Source organism: Capsella rubella, unplaced genomic scaffold (genome assembly GCF_000375325.1).
Source record: "Capsella rubella cultivar Monte Gargano unplaced genomic scaffold, Caprub1_0 scaffold_7, whole genome shotgun sequence".
Taxonomy (NCBI): domain Eukaryota; kingdom Viridiplantae; phylum Streptophyta; class Magnoliopsida; order Brassicales; family Brassicaceae; genus Capsella; species Capsella rubella.
The window spans coordinates 2,003,976-2,023,442 of record NW_006238917.1 but is presented as its reverse complement, the minus strand read 5'-3'; the positions used below and the strand labels follow the sequence as shown (position 1 = coordinate 2,023,442).

The 19,467-nt window shown below is 38.8% G+C and overlaps 4 protein-coding genes and 1 non-coding gene across 5 annotated transcripts; 3 read left to right on the top strand and 2 right to left on the bottom strand.

The window, feature by feature from the left end:
* Positions 1-4,039: 4,039 nt before the first annotated feature.
* On the bottom strand, positions 4,040-7,324 carry LOC111829263. Its single transcript, XM_023777950.1, has one exon. It carries the CDS (start codon positions 7,322-7,324, stop codon positions 4,040-4,042), a length of 3,285 nt encoding a protein of 1,094 aa, XP_023633718.1.
* Positions 7,325-8,293: 969 nt separating this feature from the next.
* LOC17877556 (peptidyl-prolyl cis-trans isomerase CYP21-1) lies at positions 8,294-10,872 on the top strand. The gene is made up of 6 exons (XM_006284426.2): positions 8,294-8,662; positions 9,383-9,464; positions 9,571-9,618; positions 9,713-9,919; positions 10,045-10,120; positions 10,437-10,872. The coding sequence occupies exons 1-6, from the start codon at positions 8,564-8,566 to the stop codon at positions 10,597-10,599; spliced, it is 675 nt and encodes a 224-aa protein (XP_006284488.1). The 5' UTR covers positions 8,294-8,563; the 3' UTR covers positions 10,600-10,872.
* A 2,382-nt stretch (positions 10,873-13,254) lies between these two features.
* LOC17878256 (actin-depolymerizing factor 9) lies at positions 13,255-14,351 on the top strand. Its single transcript, XM_006284610.2, has 3 exons — positions 13,255-13,362; positions 13,468-13,733; positions 13,988-14,351. Exons 1-3 carry the CDS (start codon positions 13,345-13,347, stop codon positions 14,136-14,138), a joined length of 435 nt encoding a protein of 144 aa, XP_006284672.2. The 5' UTR covers positions 13,255-13,344; the 3' UTR covers positions 14,139-14,351.
* Positions 14,352-14,700: 349 nt separating this feature from the next.
* Positions 14,701-14,774, top strand: TRNAT-AGU. Its single transcript has one exon. It is a non-coding gene; the product is annotated as a tRNA-Thr (tRNA).
* Positions 14,775-16,004: 1,230 nt separating this feature from the next.
* Positions 16,005-18,703, bottom strand: LOC17880920 (subtilisin-like protease SBT1.6). Its single transcript, XM_006283082.2, has one exon. It carries the CDS (start codon positions 18,541-18,543, stop codon positions 16,171-16,173), a length of 2,373 nt encoding a protein of 790 aa, XP_006283144.1. The 5' UTR covers positions 18,544-18,703; the 3' UTR covers positions 16,005-16,170.
* Between the last annotated feature and the right edge of the window lie 764 nt (positions 18,704-19,467).

Below are 19,467 nucleotides of genomic sequence, written 5' to 3'. Positions count from 1 at the left end.
GTATAAAACTTTATATACTTTTCATAAATAGCGTAAAAATAAATTATAAAAACCTTATAAAAACCTTATAAAAACCGTATAAACCCTTTTAAAAACCCTTTAAAAACCTTATAAAACTTATAAAAATGATTTAAAACTATTTAAAACATTTAAAAATATTTGTATCGAATCTCCCAGTAGTAGTTATTATATAGAAGTACCTTATAAACTATATAAAACTTTATAATTTTTTATATTTAAAAAGGGTATTTTTGAAAATGGATAGATAAATGGGATATTTTTAAAAAGAGGTACACCAAAAGGGGTATTTCTAAAAAATTCTCTAGTTTCTATGGATTGGGTAAGTTGATAATATAATTATGACATAACAATTTTCAAACTTAATTATGAATTTGATGAATCGATGTTAAAAAAAAACCAATTAAATTAGCCATACATGAAAAATACAAGATAATTTTCTTATATTACAAATTATAAATTTATTTAATTTAAAAATAAAATAAAAATCTAAGATACCCAACTTAAGATCCTACCAATAAACACATCTCAAAACTAAAAACAAAACTAAAACTCTTAGACTCTACTTTTTCAAATTTTATACTAAATTAATGGTAACATACCCTAACTAACATACTACCTATAATGTTGCTCTTAAGACTTTTCATGCAAAACCTAGAATTTCAAATTAAAATCCGACATAAAAATATTAAGCTAGATTTTTTTTTTTTAAACTCAACTCAAGTATGCATCTCATTACATAAAATATATGTATTTTGAAGACTATATGTCACTATTGCAATAAAATTTTCTTCCCGGTTACCTGTAGCACTCAAAAATGAATTAGTTTACAAAATACGATCGAGCTGTGGAACCCTGGAACTACACTTCTTTTCTGTTTTTACTCTCACGCCTAATATAGACAACTACTGAGACCTGACGGCTTTGCTGGATGAGAATATAAAATATAGCTGGAAGAGAAATCTTTTGTTTTCTTCTTCTTCTATTAGAAAAATGTAATAATTATTTTGTGTGATATGTAGGCGATGCTAGTCATGTTATCCTTATTAGCCGCCTCTTTATTTTATGTAAGCAGCTTTTTTTTTTTTTTTTTTGCTTTGGCAAGAGGAAGTTCTAATAATGTAAACTACGAATATTTGCATCGTTACCCTAATGACTCGATCCTATGATATATATAAACCCAAGATAAGTTCATGTTCATCAGTATAGTAAAAAAAAATCATTGAATCACGCAGGAACGACCAATGTGGAGATAAAACCAGTATTTTTTTACATCACATTCAAAATGAGTTATTCGATTGAGGTACATATATGTCTATATGCTATTCGACTTCCATCGGGTCTAAATGATAAGATCAGTACACAAATGATGATATATACACCGTCGACGTATCAAAGATTAACAACAGCACAGAGTCTATGCTACTACATGTATATATTTTGAAAGCTTATAAACCAACCACTTGCCAGTTGTGGTTTTATATGATAAGAGAGATGAATATTTGATGGGGCCAAATCGGGATTTCCAACAGTAAGCTAAGTGATATGGACTTGTATCTTTCTATCCGTTCAATCAATTCTTGTGGGCAAGGTTTTTATCATTATTAATTTGTCAAATAAGTGATCGGATTTGTGGGCGAGGTTATCACAGATTCATAATTTGCTTATCACAAAAGATATTTTTCTTTTGTTTTTGAAAAATAAATAAATATATATATATATATATGTATGTTAATGTAACCATGTTGTATGATTCAAAAACGACGACGATACCGTAATATAATGATTTTATTATATATGTATGAAAATGGATCCAACGGTTGAAAAGGACGGAGAAAATGAGGAAAACAAAAATCGCAAGTGTTGTAACGTAAATACAAAACATGAAAGTATTAGTAACTATCGCACTTTAATTAAAAGTGGGGTTGTCCAAAAAAAAAAAAAAAAAAAAAAAAAATTAAAAGTGGGGTAAACATGTCTCTCTAGCTCTAGCTATAGATAAATTTTAAATTCGCACTTTTAATTATTTGCATAAAAGAGTTTTTGGGATGGAACCAATTAATAATTTTGTTTCTATCTCGATCTATGGCTCTGGTTCAGCATAATACTGAATCTTATGATGTATTTTTTTTTTTTAACTTTTTTTTTTTGCGATATGGTTAAATATTTTCAAGTAATAACAAAAAAATTATGTATATTGTCGTCCAATTTTATTTTATTTTCTGTAAAGACTGCAGTAATGATTAATAAGAATAAGGAATGAAAAAGATTTTATGGTACCCTCTGGTTGTCCAATTTTATACCTCAAGCTTTGTTTTCAAGTTAGTTATGACTTATGAGATGACATAATGAATGATATAACAAAATATCTCCCCTTTTTACAACCTAAATACCAAAAAAATAATATCTCACCTCACCTACCAACTAAGCGAGTGTGGTCAATTAGTTTTATTACATTTGAACCAGAGAGACTGATACGGCAGCGGATCCGTAAGAAAGAGATTGGTGTTGTAACAAGAGATGATGAATGAAACTGAAGTGAAAGTGAGATCACACAAGGTGATATCACAGAGACGAAGTGAGAGTCCTCCTCTCTTGTCTTACACAAGGCAAGCTCAGATTTATGGGCAATTGAAATTGCCTCTTTTTGGTCTTTTCTGATTAATGCTTTCCAAAAACTGATTTACAAATGAGCTACGACTCTATATTAATAGAGAAGTAGAATGGATAAACTCAAATAAAAAAACAAATCCTAATCCTATTCTTAACAGAAGAATGAATTTATCTTCTAGAAAAAGAATAAAAGAAAACCATGCAATAATTAAAACCGTAACTTGATGGGCAAGTAAAATCCATGAAGAAGCCCATCAAGGTTCGATGCTACGCTGCATCAGGTCTCCCCAGGTTGGAGAGGATTCGACCACGAATCCGAAGTGTCATTGTCCCCACGGAAAGGAATGAGGTGCTTCACATTGAACACATTGGACGTATGCAAATGAGACGGCAATCGTACACGGTAAGCATTAGGATTGATTCGCTCCAAAACCTCAACCGGTCCTATCTTCTTGCTCTTCAGTTTGTTATAAGTCCGTAAAGGAAGCCGGTCTTTAGTAAGAATGACCCAAACCATATCACCCGGTTCATACAACACCTCACGACGTTTTGAGTCAGCAGCTTCTTTATACTTGGCCGTAGACGTCTCCAAATTTGCACGCACTTGTTGATGAACCAGCTGAATATCATTCACGAAATCAATGGCTTGACCATGAAAGCGAGTCTGATCCGGTAAAGTAGACAAGTCGAGAGGACAACGCGGAACCATGCCATACACCACCCGAAACGGACTGAAACCAAGACTGCGGTTCAAGGCATGATTATGGGCAAACTCTGCTTGAAAAAGCTTAGCATCCCAACTCTTGTTGTTGTCTCCGACCAAACAACGCAATAAATTACCCAGCGATCTATTGGTGACTTCCGTTTGTCCGTCAGTCTGAGGATGATATGCTGTGCTCATATCCAAACTAGTACCAAGAAGCTTCCACAAAGACCGCCAAAAATGACTCAAAAAACGAGTATCCCGGTCAGAAACAATAGACGCTGGTAAACCATGAAGCCTATAAATTTCTCGAAAATAAAGAACAGCCACACTAACCGCATCGGTCGTCTTCTTACAAGGCACAAAATGAGCCATTTTTGAAAAACGGTCAACGACGACAAAAATGGAATCGTTACCCCTTTGCGTGCGAGGAAGACCAAGAACGAAATCCATGCTAACATCCGTCCAAGGCTGGGTAGGAATGGGTAGGGGTAAATAAAGACCGGCGTTGGACGTTTTTCCTTTGCCTTGTTGACATGTACGACATCGTTCAACAAACCGTTCAACATCTTTGCGTAAGGACGGCCAAAAATATGTGGCGGAGACCAACTATAAAGTGCGATCCCTACCCACATGCCCCTCATTGTGGAGTTCTTGTATGATTTGTAGCCGAAGACTACACGCTGGAACGCAAACCCGAAGACCTTAGAAAAGAAACCCATCTTGCATGGAGTATTCGGAGGAAAGATTATGCTCCACGTCGGCAACAAGAGGACCAAAAAATGGGTTTGAGGCATAAAGGTCAGCGAACGATGCAAACCCAAGGACCGTGTTGTGCATCGTGGTGAGAAGACCGTGACGGCGGCTCAAAGCATCAGCTACACGGTTTAAGGCACCGGACTGGTGACGAATCGAAAATGTAAATTGTTGTAAGAATGCAATCCAAGTGGCATGACGAGCTGAAACCTTTGCTTGGCTATCCAAGTGCCGGAGAGCTTCATGATCTGTAAACAAAACAAAATCGCGGTGTACTAGGTAGTGACGCCAATGTTTAATTGCTTGAACAATAGCGTAAAACTCGACATCATAGGTATTATAACGGCTACGTGCTCCCGCCAACTTCTCACTATAATATGCTACTGGTCGCCCCAGCTGACTTAGAACGGCTCCAATCCCGAGTTTTGAAGCATCACAATGTAGCTCAAACGTAATGGTGAAATCCGGTAAAACCAACACCGGGGCGGTGGTGAGTTTTTCTTTGATGAGGGCAAACGCGGTGTCAGCTTCGGTAGTCCAAGTAAATGTACCGTCTTTCATACAATTTGTGATGGGAGCCATGATCGAACTGAAGTGGTGCACAAAACGCCGATAAAAAGATGCGAGACCGTGGAAGCTTCGAACTTTGGTGACGGTGCGAGGAACAGGCCAGGAGCGAACAGCTTCGACTTTGGCTTGATCAACCGCCAGTCCTTTATCCGAAATTACATAGCCAAGAAAGAGAACTTCCGTGGCCCCGAACTCACATTTCTGCTTACCCGCATATAACTGTTCACGCCGTAGAACCTGAAGAACAGCTCGCAAATGCTCAAGGTGTGCGTCCTCGGAGGTGCTAAAAATGAGGATGTCGTCAAAATAGACGACCACAAACTTTCCAATGAATGGTCTGAGCGCTTGATTCATGACTCTCATAAATGTGCTCGGTGCGTTAGACAACCCAAATGGCATTACAAGCCATTCAAAAAGGCCTTCCCGTGTCTTAAAAGCGGTCTTCCATTCATCTCCGGGTCGTTTACGTATCTGGTGGTAACCACTCTTAAGATCTATTTTTGAAAAAATAGTCGACTTCCCAATCTGGTCTAACAAGTCATCCAGCCTAGGAATAGGGAAACGGTAGCGGGTGGTGATTTTATTGATGGCCCGGCTATCCACACACATACGCCAAGAACCATCTTTCTTCGGGATTAACAACGCTGGCACAGCGCAAGGGCTTAGGCTGTCCCGAATGTAGCCCTTAGTGAGTAAATCTTCGACCTGACGACGGAGTTCTTCGTGTTCGCGTGGACTCATACGGTAATGAGGGCGATTTGGGAGCGTAGCACCGGGAAGTAGATCAATTTGGTGCTGAATGTCACTAAGAGGAGGTAGGCCTGGTGGTAGTTCAGAAGGAAACACATCAGCAAACTCATGAATTAAAGATTCATACCGGGGAGAAGACGTCAATGTGGTGTAAGTCACAGCGCGCTTGGCTAACACAGCAAATGCGAAACCCTCCTTGTGAAATTCTTGTTCAAACGTGGAGTAGGAACAGAATAAAGACGGCTCCGGTGGCATAGCTGAAGATGGAGGAGCCTGTTGAGACGGCGGTGTGGAAGGCTTGTGTTCTGCGGGAGTCTCACGACCTGGTAATAGGAGGATTTGGTGTGTCTCCCATATGATACGGTAAGTATTTTTTACTCCATCGTGAATTATTTTGCGGTCATATTCCCATGGTCGTCCAAGAAGCAAATGGCAGACATCGATAGGTGCAATATCACAATACATACGATCTTTGTAATACGGGCCGATCGAAAATGGCACTAAGGAACGGTGAGTAACCCTCATACTAACCCCATTAGTTAGCCAGCCGAGATGGTAAGGCGTCGGATGAATCTCCACAGGAAGACCTAATTTGCGAACCGCCTCTTCAGCAATAATGTTGTGAGAGCTACCTGAATCAATATTAAAATTGCAAATTGCAGCACACAAACGTCCCTTAATCGTATAGGTGGATCGAAAAATGTTAGTACGCAACCATAAATCTGTTTTGGCTGCGGGCACCAAACACGTACGGCTCACAAGTAACAATGGTCCATTATCACCACGTGTAGGACGCACCAATGGGAGGACAGTCTCGCCATCGTCCGTGTGTTCTTCTCCTGCGGAATCATAAAGAGGTTCTTGATCCGGCTCGTTCTCTCCTGCAAGAAGACCACGTCTGGTTTTGTTGGGGCACGAGGTCTGGCGGTGACCCGGTTCTCCGCAGCTATAACAACAGAGGGCATTACGGGTAGAGCGTCGTAGTTGTTGCTCCTCTTGCGACTGGGCCGGACGAGGAACGGTAGGGTGAGCTTCCGAGGTGTCACGAGGGCTGGCGTCGGCGGTGGTGCTTGTAGGGTCAGGAGGTCGTGATCTGTTGGACGAACTACTCCAATTTGACGAACGATGTTGCAGTTCAAAAGATGCGGCACGACGGTGAGCTTCGGCGACTGAAGTGGGATCAAATTGGGCTAAAGAGTTTTGTAACTGTGGCCTCAAGCCTCCAATGAAACGAGAAACGAGCTGAGGTGCACTATCATTGATGTCATTTCGTGTAAGAAGGACATAGAATTCTTCGGCATACTCATCGACTGTGCGGCTTCCTTGTTTGAGATTTTGAAGTCTCGTATACATGGTGCGATCATAATTGTGTGGTAAGAACGTCTCCTTGAGCTTCCTTTGCAATTTGTCCCATGAATCAATCGGTGACTTATTTGTGCGAGCACGAGTGAGTTTAAGTTGCTGCCACCAGGACGCCGCATGACCGCAAAATCTCGTTGCGACAAGGGCAACACGTCTATCGTGTGGAACTTGTTTGAAGCTAAGGATCTCTTCCACTGTCACTAACCAGTCGATTAATGAATCACCACGGACTCCACCACTAAATTCGGGAATGTCAACTTTGAATCCAGCTTCCCAACGCGAGTCGCGAGTGTCTTGTCTACGAACCACAAGTTCGTTGTTGTGATCATGTCGATGATGAGCAAACGGGTTACCCTCAAGTGTTTCCTCTCTTCTGTCTTCTCTGTGGCCTCGTGATTGAAGGTGTTGTGCTAGCGTGTCTCCTAACTCTCGCATTGATGATTGGATGGAAGTCTGAATCGTGGCGTTCATGGACTCGTGCATCGTGAGTAAGGTAGAACGAAGTTCTGCCCAATTCATGGCGTGATCATCGTCTTTCTTTGCCGGCGACATGATATCGTATGAAGAAAGAAGATCAAAACCCAGAACGTTCTGAATCTGATACCAACTGATACGGCAGCGGATCCGTAAGAAAGAGATTGGTGTTGTAACAAGAGATGATGAATGAAACTGAAGTGAAAGTGAGATCACACAAGGTGATATCACAGAGACGAAGTGAGAGTCCTCCTCTCTTGTCTTATACAAGGCAAGCTCAGATTTATGGGCAATTGAAATTGCCTCTTTTTGGTCTTTTCTGATTAATGCTTTTCAAAAACTGATTTACAAATGAGCTACGACTCTATATTAATAGAGAAGTAGAATGGATAAACTCAAATAAAAAAACAAATCCTAATCCTATTCTTAACAGAATAATGAATTTATCTTCTAGAAAAAGAATAAAAGAAAACCATGCAATAATTAAAACCGTAACTTGATGGGCAAGTAAAATCCATGAAGAAGCCCATCAAGGTTCGATGCTACGCTGCATCAGAGACTTATCCCTCATTCAAATATATTTTTGTTCTTTTGTAGGAAACTTGGAAGTTTGATATCTACCATGATAATATTATATTTGCCGACAAAATAGAAAAAAAAACGTAAGAAAGTAACAAATAATATCAGGTATCTGTCTTTTTAGCTCAAAAGCCGAGAATGAACCGAAAATAACAACAACAAAAATATAGCAACATTAGTATATAATAGTATTTACTAAAAATGTAAAAGATATCAAATTTGGAAACACTTCTACTATATGTCTATATCCAAACAAAACAAGTTTTAGATATGCCCTCCATTTTTTGCAATTGAAACACGTAAATTGCAATATACAAATAAAAGCCCATAAGTAGCCAAATAAAAGCCCATAATTGATTTGATATTAACTGAAAACATTAAAATTTAATGGGCCGTTATTCGGTATTTAGGCCCATATCAAATCTCAAAACAAATCATCTTCCGCGAAGAACTAAAACACACTGGAATTGAGATCGATTTCGTCGACTTATGTTAGTGAAATTTTGATTGCCGCGAAGATTTGCACAAATCCCCAATCCCTCTCCTTCAGCTTTCAGCTTCGAAACTGTATCACCGGACACAAGTTTCAATTGCATAGAAGTAGAGACAAGGAGAGACTCAGTGAGAGAGAGAGAGAGAGAGATCTAACAAGAGTGAAGTTTTTGAGTTTTTTCCCTTCTGAGTTAATTTTGTTGGCCTGAGATGAATAATTCTTAAGAAGGAAGAAGAAGAACGAAGATGCGTAGAGAGATCTCGTTTTTGCTACAGCCCAGATGCCTTCTTCTCCTCGTTGCCCTTACTGTTTTCCTCGTCTTCGCTCTCTCTAACACCGGAAAAGTACCTTTTTTTTTCTCCGACCCATTTTGATGTTGTCTCTCAAGTTTTGTTCCACTCTCATGTGGATCTGTTTGAGAACTGCTTTTGTGTTTTGATTGGAGTTTCCTTGATTTTCACATACAGAAATATCGAAATTAGTAATTTTTTATGAGAGATCTGATTCTCTTCCGAAATTACTTGCTGTTTAGTGTTGCTTGGATTTAGTTATGCATTGTCACTCTTTGATTCAAATTTAACATTATGTCTCCAAGTGCATTGAAGTGTTTAAGTGAGTTCACAAGAGTAGCTAATAGTGTGTGATATGTTGGTTCGTTGTGTTCAGAATAGTCATGTAAATGTCAATGCTTGTGAATTTCTTGAGGATGGTTTTGATTATTCTGCCAGGATCACATTTTAAAACTGGTGTTAGCTTTCTATTTTCCTGGTCTATATTGAATACTATATGTGCTTCACTTAGTGTGAGAAGGTTAAACAGAAGTTGAATCCATGCCACATGCTTGTTAATTTCTTCTTATGATGGTTTTGATTATTCTGCCAGGATCACATTGTTGAACTAGTGAACTAGTGTTAGCTTTCTGTTTTCGGGGTCTGACATATATAATGTAGCATATTTGTTAGGTTTCTCTCTGTTGAATATTCGGTGGGTTGGTTAGTGTGAGAAGGTTCAATGGAGGAGCAGCAGAATGTTGTGCCTGATTTCTTTGCTCTCTTGATGTTTAGGATGAGGAGAAGCAAATAATCGAAGATCACGAAATCACCCACAGGGTATTTCTCGATGTTGATATTGATGGCCAACGCTTAGGTAGATAGACTGATATATTGACATGCATGGGTTCTTGGTATATCTTCTTTGCCATTTGCTTCCTTCAACTTCTATTGATTTTGCTTTTTGTAATTCAAAACTGCAGGCAGGATCGTGATCGGACTATATGGCACTGTTGTACCCAAAACCGTTGGTATGTCTTTGGCATCTTGAATGCATATCTCAGGATACGATTGATTTTGTTAGATAGTTTCTCATGTTAGATTTCTTTGTTTTTTTTTTTGCAGAAAATTTCAGAGCTTTATGCACAGGAGAGAAGGGAAAATCCTCAAGCGGAAAGCCTTTACATTATAAGGGAACACCGTTTCATCGTATAATATCTGGATTTGTAATCCAAGGAGGAGACATTGTCAGTGGTGATGGAAAAGGGAGTGAGTCAATTTATGGTGGTACCTTCCCTGACGAAAATTTCAAGATAAAGCATTCACATGCAGGTGCTCATATACTCTCTACCAACATATGAAATTCGAGAGAAAAATTCAGAAATTTTGTTTTTAAGCATTTTGAGAGCCATACATGTATTCTTGTAGTTCATTGGGAAACGAATTTGCATATGTAGGTGTTGTAGCGATGGCTAATACAGGACCTGATTCTAATGGCTCGCAGTTCTTTATCACTACTGTTAAGGCTAGCTGGTAAGCTCTCCTCTCGTCATAGTTCTCATGCTCTCACGTCATGCACAATGAAAATCACTTTTCCATACAAAGAACATACTAAAAATATGATATCAAGAACTCCAAATTTAAGGCAGACACACTCGTAGTTTTGTTCTTGGGAAAGTCCTGTGACTATCCTCTAGGGATCCACCCTAGATGCAGTTTGAAAAAAGATTATGCACTCGAATTCTACATTAGAATATCATGTGAAATTCAAAACACATGGAAACTCCTTGTGGACTTAGTGTTGGATTTTGGAAAGTAAGATTTGATGATTGTGAAAACTGTGGTGCAGGTTGGAAGGAGAACATGTGGTGTTGGGGAAGGTGATACAAGGAATGGACAATGTATTTGCCATTGAAGGTGGAGCTGGAACTTACAGTGGCAAACCCAGGAAAAAAGTTGTGATCGCTGATTCTGGAGAGATTCCTAAAGAGAAATGGGATGAAGAAAGATGACAAAAGACGACCTAAAAATACACATCACTTCAAAATCTGGTTCTGTTCCTGTGAGATTCTCTCTGTGTTTTTTTTTTTTTTCTACTTATAGTATCGCACATGCGATAATCTGAATTCTGAACACAATGCCAATGTAGTTAGTGTCTAAAGCTGGAAGCACCTGTAGCTTTTCACTTAAAGTTTTTCATAAGTTTCATTGTAGACTTTATTTATATGACCTTTTAGTTCACTCTACAGCTATGTAGATAATGATATCATTATTTTCAGGTTTCACCTCTTATGTATGATACAGTTCTGACTAGCACAAACGACCAAAAATATCGAAACAATTTGCCAACTAGCATTCTATTCTACTATTCCTCGACCTACTTTTCGTGTATATAAATCTTTTGAGACAATCCTAACTTATGCTTATGTGGGTTGGTTGGGTTGAAAAGTCCTCAGACGTCTTTGCTAATTACATTTATCTGCATAATTAATCATCTATATACTCAAATCAAGACCTACAATTTCACAAATTTAAGGTTTGGATTCTAGATATCTCGAAAGAGACACTATTGAAGCAAAACAAAAAAAAAATGGATGAAATGGATTGATGATGGTATGATAAAAGAGATGAATCCAAAGAAGAAAGGAACACAAGTATAGCGCAACAAGTCCACAGCCTAACTATTTAACAACTTTAGAAGACAAGCCACCAAATGGACAAACAAATCCTCCAAATAACAAACTACAAAACGGAAACTAATCAATACAAATCATAAGACATATCCGACACATGCTTATGCTATAATCTGCTTACACGGTTACACCTCATCAAACTCGTGCATGGGCTATTGTTATCCACAAGTGTATACAGACATGGTTATGTCCCCTCAATCTCATCCTTTGATCACTATTTATAAACCAGTAGTGAATGATTGCTTCGACATTAGTTTAAACATTAGATCTAAGTATAACAACGTGCAAAAAGACTACGAAACCTTAATGAAATACATTTACATATGTCTCAAGGTGATTCAGTACTTGTTAACTCTTACTACGCACACTCTGATCCAGAAAGATCGAATTAGGTTGAAAGTAAGTTGAGACAGACCAAATGTGACACCTTATGCGCCACAACTCTTCCATAACTTTAGATTTTAGTGTTTGTGCTTTTTTAATTGCACCCGAATAATAACAGGTATGGGTCCACACAAGCAAACTCATGTTTATATGTACATATCAGCAAAATGTAACCATTATCTATCTTATGTCTAACTTCATTAAACAAAACATATATATGCATGAAAACGCATCGCATGATACAATGAAGGGTCTGAATTGCCCAACTTAAACCATACATGCACTAGACAATTTCATGGGAAGTGACTATATAAGACTTTGGGACTGCAAAATTCTTCTTGGGATTGTGTAGCGGCGTTCACCGTATCTTTAGGTTATCCACCGACACCAAATATTACGATTAATCAAGACTAGTTTTATAAATTTGATCAAGAACATTGGCCTATTCACTTCGACTATTACATGGATGAAGAACCACATATGAGTTTTTTTTCTTTCTTGGAACTCAAGTTGAAGTTTTGATTGGTGCTTCACATATTTTTGGTTGTCCAACCCGATATATTTTGTTATCTAATAATAGTATAAAATTTATCTACGGTCTCATTCCTTAGCTTCCACGCAAAGGGTCGCTTGAATTTTGAGTAACACGAAATTGGAGAAAACAATGCGAATGTAGGCATTGGTGGATCCAATCCTATTATTTTGGACCAGCTTTTCTCGATTATATGTGTTTATTGATCTTAAAAACACGAAAATAATCTATATACGTGTTTGTTATTTGTTTTCGATTTAATGTTGCTAAATGTTCTATGTGCTTTCGTTAAAATATGTTGGGTTTATAATCAAATCTAATAATGTTGGTTATAGGATATATATATATATATATTGCAGTTTTTGTATGTCTTGAACTTTATATGCAAGTAATTTAGTCTCACACTAAGTGATCCTACCTTAAAAAATTGTTGGCAGTTTTATTCATCTTTAGAGTTTTTCATTTATTATTTTCTATGTAACAGTATTTCAATATTAAGAAAATTTATATAATTATTTAGTATTTGGAAAGATAAAGTATGATTAAAAAAATAGATCAAGTAGTATTACACTTGTAACACAGGCACGGGAAAACACACATCTATTAGCTAATTGGAAACGTTAATTTTGGTATTGAAGAAAAAATATTAGAAAACAAAACACTTAATATAGTTTAAAATTGGTGAATTTCCCAACTCTGATCATATATAGTGATAAGTTTCCATCCCCAAATTGTTTTTTTCTTTTAACCCCAATTGGAAACATTTATTATCTTTGAATAGATTTTTGCTTTGGTATTATCACAGAATTCAAATTTAAAAGAAATAATTAGTACTTTTGAATAGCTGTGTTTTTTTTTTACTGAAATCAAAAATAAGAAGAAAGAACACTAATTTTGATATTTAGTTTTAAACATGAAGCTAATTATAATACATTTAAATAAATACAAATGCCAATTTCAGGAAATGGTAGTTTTGTAATAATAGAGAAAACTAAATGGCAATCATATAAACACTTATCTATATAAAGCTCACCCAAACCACACTCTCATATCAGCAACACACAGCAACATAATAAAAGCTCTCTCTTATTACACTCAAAACATTAGCCGAAGAAGAAGAAGAAGACATCTTCTTAGCTCAGCTCACTATGGCTTTGATGAAGACGGTAAAGCCATAAAAGAACTATTTATTTATTTTTCCATTTGAGTTATGAAATTAAAAAAAAAAACAAATTAGTCATCTCTCTCTCTTGGGATATGATGATGTATAGGCGACGACGACGAGTGGTATGTGGATGACGGATGATTGCAAGAGATCGTTCATGGAGATGAAGTGGAAGAAAGTGCACCGATACGTCGTTTACAAACTCGAGGAGAAGTCTCGCAAAGTCACCGTCGACAAAGTCGGTGCCGCCGGCGAGAGCTACGACGATCTCGCCGCTTCTCTGCCTCAAGACGACTGCCGCTACGCCGTCTTCGATTTCGATTACGTCACTGTCGACAACTGTCGCATGAGCAAGATCTTCTTCATCACCTGGTCAGTCTCTCTCTCTTTCGATTTCTCATATTGTCTCGTTTTTACCCTTTCACCATAAATTCTACGTAATCCTGTGTGACTCGTTGGTGATAATCGTAAGGGCAAAATGGTCATTTTCAATGCTTTGATTACCATTATACCCTTCGAAGTCCAGAGCCTTTTGTCTTTTTCTAATAAACCAAATCCAAAACAACAATCATATACCAAAACGTTACGCTCAGTTTTGTAATCGTAAGTTTGAATGGTGTGTGAAGGTCACCGGAGGCGTCGAGGATAAGGGAGAAGATGATGTATGCAACGTCAAAGAGCGGGCTGAGAAGAGTGTTAGACGGCGTTCACTTCGAGCTTCAAGCCACCGATCCAACCGAGATGGGCTTCGATAAAATCAAGGACCGGGCTAAATAAACCATAACCGGAGTTACTACTTACTCGCTGTTAATTATTAACAGTTATGAGCAGCAATTAATTATCTATTAATCTTTATTTTAGTGCTTAATCAACCTTCTTCCCTTTTGTTGTCAAAACCAAGTAATTTCCTTCCTTTTTGTTGACAATAGTTCTAAACTATTTTTAGTGTTTCAATTTTAATTGTTGAATGGTATTTTGTTTCTTTTTGTAGTCCCTAATGAGTAATGATAATAAAAAAAAAAGAAGGCTTAAGTACATTTGTATTGTACTGAGGATTTATGAGGATAAGTGTATTATTAATAGTTGGGCTTTATACAGACTTTACCCAGTTTGTATAAACCCATCTCCCATGGTCCAAATCTTTCAATGGATCTTTAAATATTTAATAAAGAGGCAATGACCATAGAATAGTTATACGGCCTACAACACAATTGCAACCGCTCATTTGGGTTCTCGGCCCCATATTTATAATATACTAAGCCCAAATCACACAACTTTCTCATCTCTTTAATTTATATTCATGTTTTAATGCTTATCTTTAAATAGAGAAGCAAAAAAGGCTCTCGTAGCTCAGTTGGTTAGAGCACCCGTTTAGTAAGCGGGAGGTCTTGAGTTCAACTCTCAACGAAAGCATCGTTTTTGCTTTTTCGTTTTCCCATTAAAACCATTTCATATTGGGTGGCACCCACGACATGATGGACTAAAATGTACAGTTTTTTTATGTATTTAATTCCAAATTCACCGTTTCATGCACCCCCATCATTTGCTTTTTTTCATACTTTAGTAGATATATTATGAGAGTTGAGACACAACTTTATAATTATAATAACATATGTTTATAAGGAGCTAAAGTTTCAATCTAATTGTACTTTTAGATTGATAAGTAACTATTGCAGATGATGCAATGTCGAAGAACGAACCTCCCCACTTTTAAAAAGCTTACAACTTTTTATGGTTGAAAAACAAAAGTTTTTTACTTTTAACATGTGTGAATAATAATTTTGTTGATTGATACCGCTGGCCTGTCACACACAAATGGACCCAATGTCGTAACTTGTAAGCAGAGGTCCACGAAACTCCCAATCCTTCGTCCCGTCCCACACAATACAAGCAAGTGTGAATTTTGTTATCTTCCAAAATTCCACACTATGACAGTTTCTTTTTTCTTCCTCTATAAAAAGTTTGTAAACACAATCCATAAAAATTATATGACTAGTGACTGTAAGATTCATATGATATACATGCATTAGATTTACTTTTTCCTTTCTGATCCTTAGACACAATATGGGTGGACCTGCGTTAAGAAATCTATTTTCTTTTGTATGACCAAAAATATCAAATAGTTAGTTGGGATGCTGGTATTGGCATGCGGAATTTATAAATGAAAACAAAAAATTTCATCTTTTTGACGACAAAATTAGGTCCATCCTGAAAATGCACTTTTAACATCCTTTAGTAATTTGCTTGACTAGTGTGGTGTGCTTAGCTATAATCCTCAAGTAGAGAGATATGGGTCCTCACTGCCCATTTAGTACGTTTTAGGTGGGAACTCAGATTAAAAAACGTCAAAGGCATACATACATATCTAAATATCTAAATTTTATATGGACCATTATTATGCCACTTTGCTCAAATCAATCATCTCTCTTTCTCATGTCGAAATCAATCATCTTCTATATCATTATGATGCCTATAAATCTGGGGTCTTAAACTGTTCCGGTACAATGATTTGATTATTTTGTACATCATTCAACTTTGGCCTTCATCATTTGTTATTTTTATTTTATGATCAAGACAAAAAAAATATTAAACGGTTTTTTCCAATCATTTTTCTTTTCTATTAAAAAAAAAAAGACAAAGACAGGATATAATATCATATCATTAGGAATAAAAAGATAAAACATTTCAGATAAAAAAAAAGAAAAAAAAGAAAGAGCTAACTCAAAATTCTACAGTTATTGCTACACCTCTCATCTCAACCAACATAAGGGTTTTTAGCGATCATAAGTCATGACCGCGCGCATTGGTTTCACAAAGAGTCCATTTGGGTCACCACGACGGGGCTCCTAACCACGTGTTTCCCACCATCAAACCACGTGATCGAACCGAACACAGCACCCGTTTCTCCCAACACTACATTCCTTGTATCAACCGTCACTGTAACCGCATAACTCCGTCTCTTAACTGCCGAATTAAACACAAGCCTCATCGGTTTCACCGTCACCGTCACTCCTCTCGGCGACTCTATCCTCGCCCGGTAAATCGCCGCCGCCTGCCCGACATTGGTCGCCGTCCGTATAACGGTTTTGCTCACCAATCCTCTTCTCGAAGTTGGAAACACCGCCGTGATCGACGGATAATTCAAATTCCCCGGTGATGGTTTCCTCCTCGTCGGACATCTCACCGGCGTTCTTGTGATCACTTGAATCGTCTTTGGTCCATACCCGATCGAGCATAGAAACGTGATGTAATCGTCGTTTGTGATATCGTAGACAAGACCCGGATCCAAAGCCCGACCCAAATTTAAATGACCCGATCCATAATCATAAGGCGTAGCCGATTTCCCGGTGGATTCATCGATTAACGAACGGTTGGAGTTATCCACGAGGTTCGTCGTCGTCATCATAGCGGATCTAATCGCGGCGGGGCTCCAATCTGGATGAGCGGATTTGAGTAGCGCCGCCGCACCACTAACGTGAGGACACGCCATTGAAGTACCTGAGAGAATGTTAAACTCCGTTTTCCTCGGATCGGACGGCAAACCAGTAGGTCCAACAGCGTCGGTCCACGCGGCGAGGATGTTAACTCCGGGAGCAATCAAATCCGGTTTTAGAATCTCCGGGTTTAAACCGTTTGGTCCTCTACCGGAGAAAGAAGCGATAACCGGAGCCGGTTTAATCCCAACTATAGTTCCTCTGAAATCGATTGAAGCAATAGGATTCGGATGTGAAGAAGCGTAAGCTTTGATCCTATCTCCTTCGTTTGATCCAACGGCGCATGCTGGGATAAGATGAGCATCTCCGACTAACCCTTCACCGTTGGATGCGCCGTTAGCCAGAATCATCCCGACGCCGCCTGCTTTCTTCACAACCAATCCCTTCGCTACACGTGGACTGCTTCCTCTATCGCATATCACTATTTTACCCTTCACATGCTTGGGATCAAGCGTGTTCTCCATACACAGAGACGCCGATGACATTCCCGATTTACCGGGATAAATAACCGGAAACATACGACCGTTTAACGGCACACCGGCGTAAAGAGACACGCCTCTGAGACGATGTCCGTCACCGAGAATAGCATCCGCCGGGAAATTCCTATCGATCGTACTAGCACCAACGGTGGTCACCCACGGCGCGAGGTTCGTAACTGACATACCGTTAGGTCCTTCGTTACCGGCGGAGGAAGAGACGAAGATTCCTTTCGACGCGGCGCCGTAAGAGCCAATAGCTATTGGATCGAGGTAATACGGCGAAGTTATCCCGTCTCCACCGCCGATGGAGATCGAAATGACGTCGACGCCGTCGTATACAGCGGCATCGAAAGCGGCGAGGATATCGGAATCGAGACAACCGGAATCTTTCCAACAGACTTTGTAAGCGGCGATACGAGCTTTGGGAGCAACACCTTTGGCTACACCGGAGGCGTAACCGGACATACTGGCTTTGAAAGCGTGACGTCCAGCGGCGGTGGAGGAAGTGTGAGTGCCGTGCCCATCGGCGTCACGTGGAGATAAAAACTCAACGGTTTTGTTGATTCCTCCGATCACGGCGGCTTGTTGTCCCTTGGCGAAGAATCTTGCTCCGACGATTTTACGGTTACAGTTCCGAGGACCGAATCTGGCTCCGGACTCGCAAACGCCTCTCCACCGTTTGGGAACCGGACCGAGGTTGAGATCTGAGAAACTTCTCCTCTCCGGCCAGATTCCGGTATCGAAAACGCCGATGATAACGTCTGATCCGTAATCGGATTCGGACCAGAGTCCTTTCTGATTCTGTAGACCTAGAAACTGAGGAGAGCGCGTAGTGTGAAGCTCACGACGCTTATCTTCGAAAACAGCGAGAACCGCCGGGTGGTTACGGAGGTTATCGGCTTCGTCAGGAGTAACCACGGCGGAGAAACCATGGAAGACGGAGTGGTAGACATGGAGGATTCGAGATTCTTCGGCGAACTCGGTGCTGTACCAGTGGTAGTGCGTCGGGAAAATAGAGGGCATAGATCCACCATCGATGCGGAAGATGAAAGTCTTAGCGGCGGACTGAGAAGCAGCGAAGGAGATGAACGGAGGAGAAGAGAGGAAGAAGAAGAAGAGAAGAATAGCGGCGACGATGGAGGGGGAAGCCATTGAAGAAGGAAGGAGTGGGAAAGGGAAGTGAAGTGAGTGGGAGGCTTTTACCGACATGACATTGCTGCGTGCTCCTCTCTTTAATTATAAAGCCAATTTTCATTTATTTACTTCTGTTTTCTTTTTCCTTTTTAATTAATGAAAATTAATTTGAATGTGATTAGTTTACTATATCATAATATTCCTAGTACTATGTCGCTAGTATGTATGATTCTTGGCAAATAGTAATATAATGGTGTGATTAACACAAGTCACAAAAATACAATTTATATAAATCCCATGTGTGTGTTTTTAAAAAATATGAACATGAGTTATAAATATAAATAAACGACAACGTAAGTCTGAGAAAGAAATAATGCAAAACTAGTGTGTTGTCTCATGCACTATTTCAGTACTGTAAAAAAATGTTTGTGATGACAATTGTTTTGGTTTAATTATCTGCATGAACAAAGAAGATGGGAGGTTGAGTGCTCCACACTAGACAAGTGGACAGAGATATTAACGAAACGACAGCGTTTAGCGCAAGAACGAGGTCACCCCTATGTAGGATTCAACCTTTTTTGTTGGTTTGAGACAAAAGTGGACATCGGAACTGGGGAAGTCACACTTTTATCCAGGAACTGGAGAGGTCACATGCATGTGAGATCATCGTAACTATAATATGACGATCCACTTCTAACGGTCGAGTTTTCCCAACAACATCTCATCATATACAGTACTACTAATTAACAAACTCATCACATCTTCTGATACTAGTTATCAACTAATCATATAGTATTAGTTGGCTTTTTAAGTATTGTGAATGAATTGTGTGTTTTCTCTTTATATATTTATTTATAAAAGGTTCCGTTTCATATTTCAATAATGTTTTGGGTGGAGGAGCGGAGTAGAGCAGAGAGAATCTGAGTGGCTGCTACAATTGGACAATAAAGCGACGCAACAGAGACTTTTAGTGATCCTCAGTATTACTATATTCGTCAA

Bases quoted from the DNA above. Each gene is read 5' to 3' on its own strand.
- LOC111829263 (XM_023777950.1), bottom strand. From the start codon at position 7,324: ATGTCGCCGGCAAAGAAAGACGATGATCACGCCATGAATTGGGCAGAA.
- LOC17877556 (XM_006284426.2), top strand. From the start codon at position 8,564: ATGCGTAGAGAGATCTCGTTTTTGCTACAGCCCAGATGCCTTCTTCTC. The intron at 8,663-9,382 runs GTACCTTTTTTT...CTTGATGTTTAG, and splicing joins CTCTCTCTAACACCGGAAAA to GATGAGGAGAAGCAAATAAT. The intron at 9,619-9,712 runs GTATGTCTTTGG...TTTTTTTTGCAG, and splicing joins TGTTGTACCCAAAACCGTTG to AAAATTTCAGAGCTTTATGC.
- LOC17880920 (XM_006283082.2), bottom strand. From the start codon at position 18,543: ATGTCGGTAAAAGCCTCCCACTCACTTCACTTCCCTTTCCCACTCCTT.
- LOC17878256 (XM_006284610.2), top strand. The intron at 13,734-13,987 runs GTCAGTCTCTCT...TGGTGTGTGAAG, and splicing joins AAGATCTTCTTCATCACCTG to GTCACCGGAGGCGTCGAGGA.